Below are 14,367 nucleotides of genomic sequence, written 5' to 3'. Positions count from 1 at the left end.
CGCTTCCCACAGCGAGTCCGCCCAGGCAGGGTCCTGGGGAAGCCAGAGGGTCCTGTCCCCCAACTCCGCAGTCAGACGGGACTCTCAGCCAGCCAGTAAAACAGAGGTTTATTAGACGACAGGAACATGGTCTAAAACAGAGCTTGTAGGTGCAGAGAACAGGACCCCTCAGCTGGGTCCATTTTGGGGGGCAGTGAGCCAGACAGCCATGTCTGCACTTCACTCCATGTCTCCAGCCAGCCCCAAACTGAAACTCTCTCCATCCCCTCCTCCTCTGGGCTTTGTCCCTTTCCCGGGCCAGGAGGTCACCTGATTCCTTTGTTCTCCAACCCTTTAGCTCTCACCTTGCAGGGGGGAAGGGCCCAGGCCATCAGTTGCCAGGAAAGAGGGTGTCGGCCATTCTCTGTGTCCAGACCCCTGCACACACCTGCCCTCTAGGGCTCTGCAATGATCATACACACATATCCCACCCCCTAGAGACTTAAGAACTGCACAGGGGAAACTGAGGCACCCCCACACTATTCAGAGGAAACATTAAGAACAGTCCCGCTTCGTCACACACACCCTCTACACTGGAAGTGGGACCCGTAGAGGAGCTGCTTAAGTGGCTGTATACTAGCTGGGATTCTCCCAGGCGGCAGGGGAGTCCTGAAATGATGGCATCCACTGGCTCTGGGCCTCCAGCTCAGCACACATCAGGCCTAGTGCTTGGGAGAGTCAGGCCTGCTTTGCACAGACGTAAGTAGCTCTGCCAGGGGTGAGGCCGGGGGGGAAGGTTAGGGGGGCGGGGCAAGTTCAGGCGTGTTGCAGGGCAAGTACACCCCATCCCCCTTTGTGGGGAGAGGCAACGGCGTCGTGGCACCGCGGTTAAGTCTGCCTGCTTGTCCTTAGCCTCAGGGCAGTACAGCCCAATGGTCAGAGCCAATATGGCGGCCCTTGATGGCAGGGCAGTATGATCCAATGGCCGGAGTCAATATAATCGCCCTCTCACTCAGGCTGTATGGCCTAGTGGCCACAGTCAGTGTGACTGACTTCCTCAACACGGTTGTACGGCCCTAGTGGCCAGAGTCAATGAGGTTGCCCTCCTTAGCAGTGCTATGGATCCGAGTGGCCAGAGTTGGGGAAATGGGCCACTACCTGGGGCAGGGGTGTGGCGGCCATGGTAGGGGGACCCAGGCCCACCCTCTCCAGGGGTCCCAGCCAAGGGCCTGGCAGTGGCGAGTGCGTGTGCCACTGAGTCAGCGGGGATCCAACTGAAACATGCTGACTCAAGATCCAGTTCTGTAACTGGTCCACTGTCTAATTCCCCTGGGCTACTTCCGACTGTATTTCCTGAAGTTGCGGTTTGGACACCTGCGGGTTCTCCGATCTCCTCAGCTGGCCCTGCTCCCGGCAGCTCCAACCTCCCTTGGGTGTCCACAGATATCCGGGCATCTGCCTGCGTCTCAGCACCTCTGGTTCCCACGGTCTAGAGTTTGGACTACTCCCATGTTGGAGCCTGCAAGGTGCATCCTTCCTCTCCAGCAGTCAGCCTAGAACGAGGCAGGGCTGCTCCCCTTTATAGGGAAGTGTGGCCCAGCAGGGGCGAGGGGGCACGGTTTCAGCTGCCAGGAGTGCTAGCTTAACCCTTTCATCTCCAATGCGGGGCAAGTACACCCCATCACAAGGCTGTTAAACAATAATAATAAGACCTAGCTCTGATCAGTAGGTCTCAAAGTGGATCAGTGACTTTATCCCCATTTTGCAGATGGGGAAACTGAGGTACAGAGAGGGGCCGTGACTTGCCGCAGGTCAGTGACTGAGCCAGGCATAGAACGCAGGTGTCTCAAGTCCCAGCGCAGTGATCTATCCAGTAGACAACACTGCCTCCTAAACAAGGCTCAGCAGGGCCCACTGTCCTTTCCCTTTGCCTGCCTAACTGCATGGACAGCAGAGGGGTTCTTCCCGCTCTCCCCGGGGGTGGCTGAGAAGGGAACTGGACCCCCAGGGAGCAGTGGGTTGGGTTTGATCTTTCCTACCGTTCCAGCCGGTTGTACGGGTGGCATCACATGTGGCTAGACAGATGGGCGAGGTGGCTGAGCCAGCAGTGCCAACAATATCTGACTTGGCAATTCTCTCCCTGTTGTCTGACAGTGCGGAACACGGCCAGACCAGAAGGGGGGTGTTCCACCCCCACTGTGCCCCGGTCCAGACAATCGCAGGTGGGGCCGGACACTGGAGCCCCATGTGAGAGTGTTTGTGACAGGGAAGTGTGAGCTAACGGTGAGAGGAGAGCACTGGGAGTCCGACAGAAACGTAGGGTTAGAAGGGACCACCAGGGGCGTCCTGCCTGACCCCTGCCAAGATGCAGGATTTGTAGACACGGGAGATGTGTGGTTAGAACAGGGGAATGGGAGTCAGGATGCTGGAGTTGTCATCCTGGCAGTGACGAGAGGGGAGTTATTTTGCTTCTCGTTGCTCTGTAAAGGGGGTATAAATTCCTTCCGCCCTCGCAAGGTGTGCCACGTTCCCTGAGGCCTGCAATGTACCTGGAGAAGGATGAAAGCAAGGAGCTCTGGCTCTGGGGAGTGCAATGTGCCCTTGCCTAGCCTGGGGAAGTGTTTTCCACGCTGAATCCGCCCACCTGCCGAAGTTTAAGACGAAATGTCTCCCCTTCCCTCCCCCAACCCTGTTACCGAACTGGGTCTCCCTCCGAGTACAAATGGACTCCAGAAGATACAAGCCAGCAGGAACTCGCTGAATCTCTCAGGGCCCTATCGAGCACCCCAGCACAGGTGTTAGCTGAGCCACGCTGCGCCGATGGCTTTGAGCCGGGGAACGGAAGAGGCCAGCCCAGCAGTTGCCGCGCTTTGCTCCATGACCATTGGCGCTAACCGCTAGCCGCCTCCCTGGCTGGGCAGCAGGCTGCCTACAACAGGCGTTGTCTGGAGCTAGATCGGAGACAGCCGTCAGCTGCGTGAGCAGTCTGGCTATCACCGTACCCCAAAGCCACCATCCGAGGGAGAACCGCGCCAGGACGTCTAATGAGCCCCTGTGCGAAGCAGCACGTGGCACAGTGCCCGTGCCCAGCGCCAGCTCTCTTCAGCTGCCTGCTGACCGGAACCCCAAGCACAGGGAGTCACCCCGAGATCTCCAGCAAAGAAATCCAAGCGAGTCCTTTCCCTCAGCCTTGTGTGGCGCCGATCCGCCCCAGGCCCCACCCTTCGGTAGCAAGCAGGCAGCCGTGGCCTGGTGAAGGGTCCACGGGGCTACGTTATGATCCGGGCTGTTGTTGCCGGATGAGAAGCCTGCTCCATTAGCCTAGCCCGCGGCCAGTGGCTGGACAGGAGCGTGACACCCTGGGGAGGGACGCATGGCTGGAAGAGTGGGCCAGCGGGGAGCTGATACGTTCCTATGTGGTTGGGTTTACAGCCCATCGGCTGGAAAGCGGCGCGCTGAGATGGGGGTAAGTGCAAGGCGTCCGGGCAGGTGGATTTCTGTGGCAGGAGCCCAAAGGCCGGGTGTACAGTGGCCACAAGGGGCGAGAGCAGCTTTGGGTTCCGTGTGGTCTAGTGGGTAGGACTCTGGCTGGAGAGCTGGGTTCTAATCCTAGCTCTGCCACTCCCCTGCCGGCTGACCTGGGGCAAGTCCCTGCCCCTCTCTGTGCCCATTTGCCCTTTGTGTCTTTAGGCAGGAAGCTCTCTGGGGCAGGGATTGTCTCTCACTTGGTCTGGGCAGCGCCCAGCACAACCAGGCTTGGAGCCTGTAGCTGCTCCTTTAAAACGTGACATTCATGCTCTTCTGTAAGAAGGGTGCCCAGAGCAAGGGGGAGATGAGCCAGAGCCTCCTCACCTCCAAAGAGTTGGGGCACAAAATTAACACGCTCCAAATGCAAATTTCATTCCTAGAGCGTGGCGCGCTCCCAGGCAATTCGCTTGCTGCTGAAAGGCAGCCCCTTCCCCTCAGCTATGTAATAACACTGAGCAGTTACACAGAGCTTTGCTGACATTAGCTCATCCTCTCCCCAGGAGAGGAAGAGTATCTCCATTTTACAGATGGGGAAACTGAGGCACAGAGCAGGGACATGACTTGCCCACGGGCAGACAACAGGTCTGACTCCCAGTTAGCCTGACTCCCTGCAGAGGCAGATATGGATGGAGGGGCTTTAAGCTTTCTCAGTAATCCTTGCATTCTGGAGTAAGTTAGAACAGCCTCGGGGCTGCTCTAATCTATGCTTTTCCGCCGTATGGTCCCCCTGGGGGCCAGTGAATGGTCATGGTGCAGTGTGCTGTGGCCATGCCCCAGATCTTGCTCCTTATGCAAAGGGCTGGGAGCAGGACTTGCTGGGGGAGGAGGGCCAAGGGAGCATTTGCAGAGGGCCATTCCTGCCCACTTTACAGCCCCCTTACACTGACAGGGTGATAGACAAGGCCCTGAGCATAAATGAGATGGGGGTCCAGCCAGTCTGTGCTGTTAATGATTTGTACTGGGGCCCCTCTGTGCTGGGGGCTGTACAAAGAGGCAGCCCCTGTCCCAGAAAGCTGGCAGTCTACGAACATGGGTGGTAGAACTGGGAATAGACCCCTGGCCATGCAGCCAGGCTAGAACTCTCCTGTCGACATTCAGCCCTGGCTTGTTCCTTCTGATTATGTGGCCGGTTCATTTTCTGTTGGAACACACGGCTCTGGGGGCTCATTCTGCAGGAAGTCGAGCATTTGAACAATTCCTGAGCTGACAGGCCCCTCCGCTCTGGGATCTGCAGCATGGGACTTGCTCCACAGACTCCGCTGTGTGAGTCAATTGCAGGGTTTGAACTTGTGCTGGGGGTTCAGAGGTACAAGCCAGTACTGGTCATTCCTGATTCTCCGGGAGCTTCCAGCCTGGGATCTCTTCCCAGCCACCCAAAGGGCACTGGGAAAAGACACTCCTTCACATGCAAGCCCAGCTCCCTTCCTCTAAGCATCAACGCCTTCCCTCAGTGCCAGAGCGACAAGCTGCAGCGCAGAGGGGAGGGGCCCGGTAATTGTACTATTAAAAGGAGCGAAAATCATTTTTTCCAAAAGCAAAATCAATGCCGGGAGAAGGCAACCAAGAGAGAAACCAGCCCAGCGCCAAGTGATGGGAGAGGAACCGTGTGGCCCTGATGGAGCGGAACAGAAGCAAATGGAGCAATAAGTTGCGCAGACGCCAAAGTGTGTGAATAAATAGGTAGCCTGAAAGAGGTCAGTCCCAGCTTCATCCCCTCCCCGCCGGAGGAGTCATTGGCACTAGAATCACCACATCGAACTCCGGCACCTGTGCTGAGAGCTGGGACCTGGGCTCGCTGGGTGATGGAGATGGGGGTCCATGTGGAGACAGACACTAGAGGACGATGCGATTGACTGGACTTCCTCTGCTGATTGCTGGTTTGCTCCTGCCCACCCTCTCTGCACCTCCACCTCCTTCTGCACCTACCCCTCCCACCTTCCTCCCTCCCTGCCCCGCTCTGCAGAACCACGGGGGAAGGTGAGAACCGTAGTCCTGATCAGCTTTGTCCGGCAGGGGCATCACCTGGTGTACATCGGGCCATGGTTCTGCTCTTGAAGTCTGATGAAGTGCAGGTTGGACTCCACCCTTTGAGTCAATTGAATGGTGGTGAAGGTTTCTACATTAACCACGGTGGCCATGAGATACCATCTCCAGTGTGGGCAGAGGATGGTCCCCTCCATACTTCCCCAACAACACACCTCCATCCTGACTGCCTCTAGCAGAGACAATTCACGCTACAGCCTCATTCATCTCTCGACTGCCCCGCTCTGATCACCAAGATTGGGCCCAGCTGGTGCCAGATGGCAGCTTGGGCTGGGGACCCCGGTCAGCTAGGGAATGGATGGAGACCACCACGTCGTTTAGCATCTCAACCTACCCTCAGGCTGGGATCCGCAAAGGGAGACAGGCTCCCACCTCCCACTGACTCTGGTGACCAGTAGCTGACAGCTGCTGTCTCGGGGTGTGTTTAATACCCCTGCAAGAGCGGCCAGGCTAACAAGGCCATCCCTGGGTCCCAGCTTTCACCGCACCTGCCTTTAGCTGCGCGCTCCGTACCTTACAGGGCCAGCACCCAGGCTTCCTGCACCCAGTGCTCCCTGGCATGCTAATTCATTGGGCCCAGAAAGGACGTGTAAGGGAACCCACCAAAGCTCCGATCCCCCGTCATCGCCTGTCCCTGGAACTTTGGGACTCGATGGCCGCAGGGGTGGAGGCTGGCCCCACGCCTTTGGAATTCACTCGCCTGCAGAAATACAATGGAGCAGGAACCCGGTGACTGTGAACACAAGCTGCACGATCTGCCCAGACCCTCTCCATGGATAGGATTCTGATTTCCTAGGTGTCTGGTTCAAGCAGCAGGGAACTTGGTCCTAGATCTTCAATTGTATTTAGGCACTTAACTCCTATTGATTTCAGTGGGTCTTTGGTGCTACCATGAAGGCTCTGGGCCTTGGTCTCTTTTACTAAGTTCGAGTACCTTAAGCCTTGTAAAGCCACCCAGAGAACACAGTCGTGGGCTCCAAGTGGGGTCAAATCCTGAATCCTGTTTTACTGGAGTCACAGGGGGTGTTGCTGAGCTATGGAGCAAGCCAAGGCTCAGTTCTCCTCTCTCTCTGGTGTAAATCAGGAGTAACTCCATGGAAGCCAGTTTACAGTCTAGGTCCATCAACGGGTACTAGCCAGGATGGGCAGGGATGGTGTCCCTAGCCTCTGTTTGCCAGAAGCTGGGATTGGGCAATATGGGATGGATCACTTGGTGATTCCCTGTTCTGTTCATTCCCTCTGGGGCACCTGGCATTGGCCACTGTCGGAAGACAGGAGACTGGGCTAGATGGAGCCTTGGTCTGACCCAGTCTGGCCGTTCTTATGTTCTTCTGTTTAAACTCACTGTGAGAGCAGACTCAGGCCCCATGTAAGGACCCTGGGGATTTGTCTCTGCTTCTGACTGAGCCAGTCGTTATAGGCGTAGGCCGGTGTGTGTGTGTGAGCAGCTGCTTCCTCAGCTGGTGTCAGTCAAAGGCCATGAGTTACGCAGCAGCTGAGGAATTAGCTCCCCGAATCTGTGCTATTGATACTGGGAACCGTAAGCCAGTTCTCCACTGCCGGGCAGTGCTTGGTATCTGGGGCACAGAGCAAAGGGGGCAAAATGCGGCCAAATGCGAACGGGGAGCGTTTGGGGCAGGCGTAACCAAGGGCACAAGGCAGAGACGGGGCTCAGACCCTTCCTGCTCCTTTCCTGCCTGTCCCCATGGCTGTGGCAGGCCCAGCCTTCCACCCCAAAGCACCTGCTTGGCTTGGGCTGGCTTTGAATTGCATTTCGCAAAGGGATGGCCAAGGGAGTCTTTTAATCCCCCTGGGGAGAATAGCCCCTCCAGACTCCCCCACCCAAACCCTGCTGCGACGCGAAATTTGGATGTTGAATTGACCCACTTGAAGTTGTTTTAAGCCTCTCAAAACGAGGGCTTTGAACAAACATTTTGCGGCATCCTACTATTACAGACACTTCAGGAAGGCACTTTAATAACGTCAAGAAAACACCACCGCCCAAGTTCCTATTTATAGGACGCCTGGAAGTAAGAATCCACAAAGAAATGACTCCAATGTCGCGCTGGTGCTAAATATATTCCCAGGAGCTGTCATTGGGTCAGGCTGGCAACTAACCGCCCCGTTCCCGGAGGAGGCCCCCAATCCTGCATGTGGCCCATACCAGGGGCCCCATTGGATGCGTGGGTCGGTCGGATTGAAGGATCAGTGCCTTCGTGAGCAAATAGAGATGGCATTGTGCAGCTGGGCGGGTGAGAATCCATTGTCTAAGAGGCTCACCAAGGAAAGGGTGGCCTGGGAGGTGGAATTCATTCATGTGCAGAGGGCCCACCCAGGCTCTGTGCATGTAACCAAGACACCTCCTGGGGGTGGGGTTCTGTCCCATCTAGTGGCACCGAGACCACTTAAAGAGAGAGATAAAATGAATCTGCTTTATAGCCTTAGCTAACAGCCAGTTGGCTTTTAGCTCATGCGGTAGAGGCTCACGAGTGACACTCCAGAGGTCCCAGGTTCGATCCCGCCAACCGGGGTCATGTGATAGAGGCTCATGAATGACACTCCAGAGGTCCCAGGTTCGATCCCGCCAACCGGGGTCATGTGATAGAGGCTCATGAATGACACTCCAGAGGTCCCAGGTTCGATCCCGCCAACCGGGGTCATGTGATAGAGGCTCATGAATGACACTCCAGAGGTCCCAGGTTCGATCCCGCCAACCGGGGTCATGTGATAGAGGCTCATGAATGACACTCCAGAGGTCCCAGGTTCGATCCCGCCAACCGGGGTCATGTGATAGAGGCTCACGAGTGACACTCCAGAGGTCCCAGGTTCGATCCCGCCAACCGGGGTCATGTGATAGAGGCTCATGAATGACACTCCAGAGGTCCCAGGTTCGATCCCGCCAATCGGGGTCATGTGATAGAGGCTCATGAGTGACACTCCAGAGGTCCCATGTTCGATCCCGCCAACCGGGGTCTGTCCGCGTTACATGTGCACCAGCAAGCCCCCTTTGGAGGATGTGAGGGGCACATGGGCCTTCCTCGCAGGACTGGATCCCACCCAGCCGGAGGAAAGGAAACAGAATCAGGCCAACTGTGTGAAAGAGCGATTTCTTACTGTTCTATGTATTTCAGATACCTAGGGCCAGATGCTCAGCTGGTGTGACTGACAGGTTCACCAAAGGCAATGTGACCATGCCAGCTTACACCAGCTGAGGATCTCTCTTCCTCGATTTAAAGTGCAGTGGAAAGGACAGGCATATCTTCCAAAACTGGGGGACTGGGCAAGAAAATGGCAGACGAAATTCAATGTTGATAAATGCAAAGTAATGCACATTGGAAAACATAACCCCACCTATCCAGGCAAAACGATGGGGTCTAAATTAGCTGTTATGACTCAAGAGAGATCTTGGAGTCATTGTGGAGATTTCTCCGAAAACATCCACTCAATGTGCAGCGGCAGTCAAAAAAGCGACCAGAATGTTGGGAACCATTGGGAAAGGGAGTGATAATAAGACTGAAAATATCATAATGCCACTCTATAAATCCATGGTACGCCCACACCTTGAATACTGAGTGCAGTGCTGGTCACCCCATCTCCAAAGAGATATTAGAACTTGGAAAAGTACAGAGAAGAACAACAAAAATGATGAGGGGTATGGAACAGCTTCCACATGAGGAGAGATTAAAACACTGGGACTGGTCAGCTTGGGAAAGAGACGGCTGAGGGGGAGATGACAGAGGTCTATAAAATCATGGCTGGTGTGGAGACAGTGAATAGAGAAGTGATATTTACCCCTTCACATAAACACAAGAACCTGGGGTCACCCAAAGAAATTAATAGACAGTAGGTTTAAAATCAACATAATGAAGTATTTCTTCAATCAACACACAGTCAACCTGTGGAACTCATTGCCAGGGGATGTTGTGAAGGCCAAAACAATAACTGGGTTCAAAAAAGAATTAGATCAGTTCATGGAGGATAGGTCCATCAATGGCTGTTAGCCAAGATGGACAGGGATGCAACCCCATGCTCTGGATGTCCCTGAACCTCTGACAGTCAGAAGCTGGGACTGGAGGACAGGAGATAGATCACTCGATAATTGCCCTGTTCTGTTCATTCCCTCTGAAGCACCTGGCACTGGCCACCTTTGGAGGATAGGATACTGGGCTAGCTGGCCCATTGGGCTGACCCAGTATGGCTGTTCTTATGTTCGTCGGACGAGGTCACTGGTCAGCGCTGGCCTGGGTTTTTTGTGTCTCCTGCATTCATAGAGGTCACGCTACACCCCAGTTTGCAGCCCTGGCTATTATTGTGCTGTATTTCATTGTAGGACCCACAATGGCAAGCAGAATATAGTCCTCCGCTGGGATTTCTGGGGGCATCTGTGTAGGGCTCCGGCTCCTGTTCAGGATTCGAGGAGAAGATTTAATTCAGAGCAGGGAGGCACAGGCAAGAGTGAACTGACTCTATCAGACATGGAAGCAAAAATAGACTCAAAAACCGGGAGGACTGTAGTGATGTTACTTCCCAAAGTTGCAGCAAGTGCATCTGAAGCCGCTTAAAGATGTGGGGCCAGATTCTCAGCTGGTGTCAGTGAGGTCCCGCCACTGGAACGCCATCGATTTAACCCAGCTGAGAATCTGGCCTTGATCCTTTTCCACCCGGAAGCCTGCCCAGAAAAAACGGTGAGGCGAACCCTGCTGGGCCCATTGTTAATTAAGCTTGTGCATTCAAACAATCTAACTTGTTCTGCCCTGGAGCGACGGTGCCTGTGAAGGGCTCTGAAATAAATGATAGTTAAGCCGAGTTGACGGCCCCCTGGAAGCTGTGCTCGTTAAAGAAAGATGCTCAGAGCTGTCAGTCTTAGTCAGAAAAGCAGGCGGGGGTGTGGCTCATGCCCTGTTATTTAAATCCTCCAGCCCCCTGCATAAAAATAAATATGTGCCATCAGATTTCTTGCCCTACTTTTCCCTGATCATTTTACAGTGACATTAAAATGGCAGTGGCAGAGGCGAGTAGTTTAGCAAAGGTCTGGCTTGACTTCCGAAGCTTCCAGACTTGCGCTCCTTTAATGCACCTGCTGGGGGAACTTGCAAACTGTACGGAAAAGAAAGGGAAAGGCAGGGAGAAACCAGGGCAAAACCAAGAGCCAGGTGCAATGGGCAGCCGTGCGTGCTGGATACCTATTGCCGGGATGGGGACAGGCGGGTCCCCCTCTCAACCGAGGGGGAGGAATCACTGAGCCCAGAGAACCCCGGACAGTGTCCACCTGCGCTCACGGGTGTCTGAGGAGTCAGTGGACCCTGCCCAGAGGAATCCTGCTTGGAGGCGTGATCGGACAAGGGGCTGGGGACGGGCGCCACAGTCACAGAGCCACCCCCATCCAGCTTCCTCTTCCTGGAGTGAGGGTTGGTGTCTTGGCCAGCGCCAGGAGGAGGTTGACAAGGAGGTCTCACGACTTGGTGGGGCCACGGATGGAGTGTACGCTAATAGGGGTGATGGATTCTTCCTAACAATGTGGGGAGGGGCACGAGTCCCTGCCCCCTCCATGGCCCCGCCCCACTGCTTCTCCCTGGCCAAGCCAGAGCCGAGCAGGGGAACGGAGCCCAGGCTCCTCCACCTGCCTGGGGAGGTGGGTCCCAAGACCAGCCCCTGGCCCGTGTCCCCGCCCAGGGCAGGTGGAGGGCCCATGGCTTCCCACAGCTGCCCACGCAGCTCTTAACGCGACCTGGCTTCAGCTTCTGGCCTGGCTGGGGGGGTGGGGTCTTGGGGGCCAAAGAGCAGACACTGGGCCATGATAAGAGCAGCGCGGGCAGCTATGGGGAGACCCTCCAACTGCCCTGCGGAGGGACTGGGGGGTGGGAACACAGACCGGGGGCTGCTTTTGGGACCCCCACCCCAGGCAGGTGGAGGGTCCATGGTTCCCCACAGCTGTCCAGGCTCCCCGGGCTGGGCTCCAGCTTCTGGCCAGGCCTGGGGGGCAGGGCCTTGGGGGGAGAGGAGGGGCAGGGGGCTGTGGCCATGGTGAAAAGTGGATGGGCCATGACCCTGTGGCCCCTCGGTTCCGGTCCCCCTGACGCTAATCCAGGAGGTGCAGGGGAAAGTGCAGCTAGAACCCCAATGAGCCGTTCTGTAGGAGCGGGAAGAGGGGCTGCAGCCTGGCAGGGCAGGCGTCAAGGGAGTCTGTGAACAGCGCCACATACACACCCATGCTCATGGCTCCATGGCAGAGCCACCAACCAATGTCCCCGGCAGGCCGGGGCCCAAGGCAGGACATCCGTGCCATATAGGGAAGGCACTCAGAGCCTGCCAAAAATCGAAGGCTGCACCACCCAGCAAACCACAGGACGCCATCCTCTGTAGTGAATTCATTCATAAACTGTTCTCAACCGAAGCCTGTCGCTGGAGCACACCGAACAATCTGCGCCGTGATTTATAGGAGAAACCTTTAATAATAAGAATCCACCCCCCCTTCCCAGCACACCCCGCCCCCTCATCAATCCACAGGGCGCCGCAAGGCAGCAAAAGGCTATTTCCCCAATCATTTATGGCAGGCTCTTTATTAATTTGCATGCATATGCCCAAGGCTCGGGGGACTGATCAATGGAACATGTAAATGGAGCGGTGTAATTGGATCGGGTGGGCTGGCTCTGACTCTTTCCGGCCGGCATGGGGGGCAAAGGGGGTGCTTTATTCCGTAACATTTCTGCGGGTTTCCTCCAAAGCCAGACACACGGCTTTTAATGCAAAGCCGATCGCCTCCAGAAAGGTCTGCTGGGACAAGCTCTGGTAAGAGGGCATCATTTGTGTCATCCCCCTCTTCTTCCCCTCCCCCCATATGCAATTTCTTTCAGTGCACCTGCCAAATATGCAAAGACCGTCTAACAATGCCAGCTGGGTGTTCTAGACTGGGTTGGGTTTTGTGAATGAAGCTGCTGTGGGGAAGGCTCGCACACTGCTGAGCGCCCCGGCTTTCAGACGGGCTCCACGCAGCGGGATATTCAGCCGGGAAGCCAGCACACCACTGCTCCCTGAAAACAACCGAGCTTTGCCAAATAAACATCTGTCTAAATCCTGAAGGTTGTCCCACCGAGTGCTTTCAAAGCAGGATTAGTGTCTGTGAGGCATAGTGCTACTAGCCAGCCACCTCCCTCCCCACTGGGACCCTTTTCAAAATCATAAAAAGGCTCCTAAATTCCATGCTCCACATCCTTAAAAGTTCAGCCCCAGCCAGCAGCTTATTCTCGATCCCTTATGACGACATTGCTAGTTCTTTGGAAATGGATCAGAACAAGAATACCGACACGTTTAACATTAAATGGATGTACATGGAAACTCCCCCCCCCCCCACTCCCTCTCTCACACACACCCTCAGATGGGCTGTAAAATGCCAAGTATAAACTAAGCAATCTTTCCAAATGTCACCTCTCAACTTACTGACTTCAAAATGAATAAAATGGCATTAGAAAGACAGTTTTGGAATTAATATTGGTTCAAAAGGAGAGAAACCGCCCCCCCCAGCGCATTAAAGAGAAGGTGCAAATCACTCCTCGCTACAAAAATAGCTTGCCAAAAAAAAAAGTGAAAATCAATTCTGGTATAAATTAGCAGTGCAAATGCCCTGCACAGGATTAACCATCATTGCAGAGAAAGCAGCTCTAGGATTAACCCACATTCAGCTGCCCTCTTTAAATCCCAATAGTTAGACTCTAACGTGTAATAAATACCAACCCCATCCACCCGCAATAATCGCTTCCAAAAAAATCCTACGGATCGGGCGCTACAGGGGGGCAGATAGGAGCCATTCAATGCAAACAAAAATGTGTGGGTCTTGCAACGATTTCCATCGACTTCCTCCGTTATTACAAAGGCATCCTAAAGGCAGGCACATGCACACCCACAAATTAGCCATGTGCTGAAGGTGGGAAAGAAGGAAATGGTCTTTCAGCTGCCAGAGTGGATCATTTATTAAATAGCCCCATTTCACGCCCTCCCCCACCCCCCATTCCCTCGGTCAGTGTCTGTTTCTAATGCTCTGTTCCTGCACCCATTAGCTGGGTCCATATATCGACGGAGTCGCTTGGTTGCAACACACACAGCTCGACTCCCAGCTGTTAAGCAGCCGAGCGGTACGTATCGCACATCACTACCCAATGTGTGTGCCCGGAGATATAATAGAGACACCCGGTCTGGTCCTTGCCTTACCTCCAACGCAGAGCAAAGACATGTTCCGTCCTCTTGTCTGCTACCACATGGGCTCCGGGGACTTCCGAGTGAGCCCTTAGCTGGGTGCCTGCTTGGGAAAGGGTGTGTGCTTGCTAGAAAATTGCATACTGCTCCATCTGCCTCTGTGTGGGCTGCTCCTCACCCGGGTCGCTAGCAGCCAGCCATTTTGTTTCAGCACCGAGGCCTATGGACAGCTCCTGACGTCAAGCTGATGAGAGGCAGGAGGCGGGTGTATTGGGGGCACCTGATTAGCTGGGGTTGGGTCTGTTCTTAAAGGCACCCGAGCTGGCTGTCGGTGGAAGTGTGTGTACGAATAATGCACATCCAGAGAATCCCCTTGGCTCGCCCGCACCGAAAGCACTCGCAGGCCGTGGGCCATCGACCATTACGCACCTGGCTTTGGGACCAGATCGCCCCCCACCCCGCAGCTGGGCTACTGTTCACCTGAAGCCTGCTTATTTCCCCCTCTGATGCATGACTTGGTGTGCTTTCTGGGGCTGTCTGTGTGTGGGGGGGGTCCGGTATCTGGATCAAGGAGGTCCGGGGAGGGGCCTGCTCTGAAGAGCACCCTGTCCAAGGGCATCAGAGGGC

General features: G+C 55.2%; 1 protein-coding gene across 22 annotated transcripts in view; it reads right to left on the bottom strand.

Moving 5' to 3' along the window:
• UNC13A (unc-13 homolog A) overlaps positions 1-13,968 on the bottom strand; it is a 114,847-nt gene extending 100,879 nt beyond the window's left edge. For all 22 annotated transcript variants that reach the window (XM_043535929.1, XM_037885918.2, XM_037885921.2 and 19 more), the window contains exon 1: positions 13,756-13,968. In XM_043535929.1, coding sequence (XP_043391864.1) covers positions 13,756-13,777 — 22 coding nt within the window. In that variant the 5' untranslated portion in view covers positions 13,778-13,968. The remainder of the gene's footprint in view (positions 1-13,755) is intronic.
• Positions 13,969-14,367: the final 399 nt, after the last annotated feature.

Source organism: Chelonia mydas, chromosome 25 (assembly GCF_015237465.2).
Source record: "Chelonia mydas isolate rCheMyd1 chromosome 25, rCheMyd1.pri.v2, whole genome shotgun sequence".
Classification (NCBI taxonomy): domain Eukaryota; kingdom Metazoa; phylum Chordata; order Testudines; family Cheloniidae; genus Chelonia; species Chelonia mydas.
The sequence above is the reverse complement of the archived record's forward strand: the minus strand, read 5'-3'. Positions and strand labels throughout refer to the sequence as shown.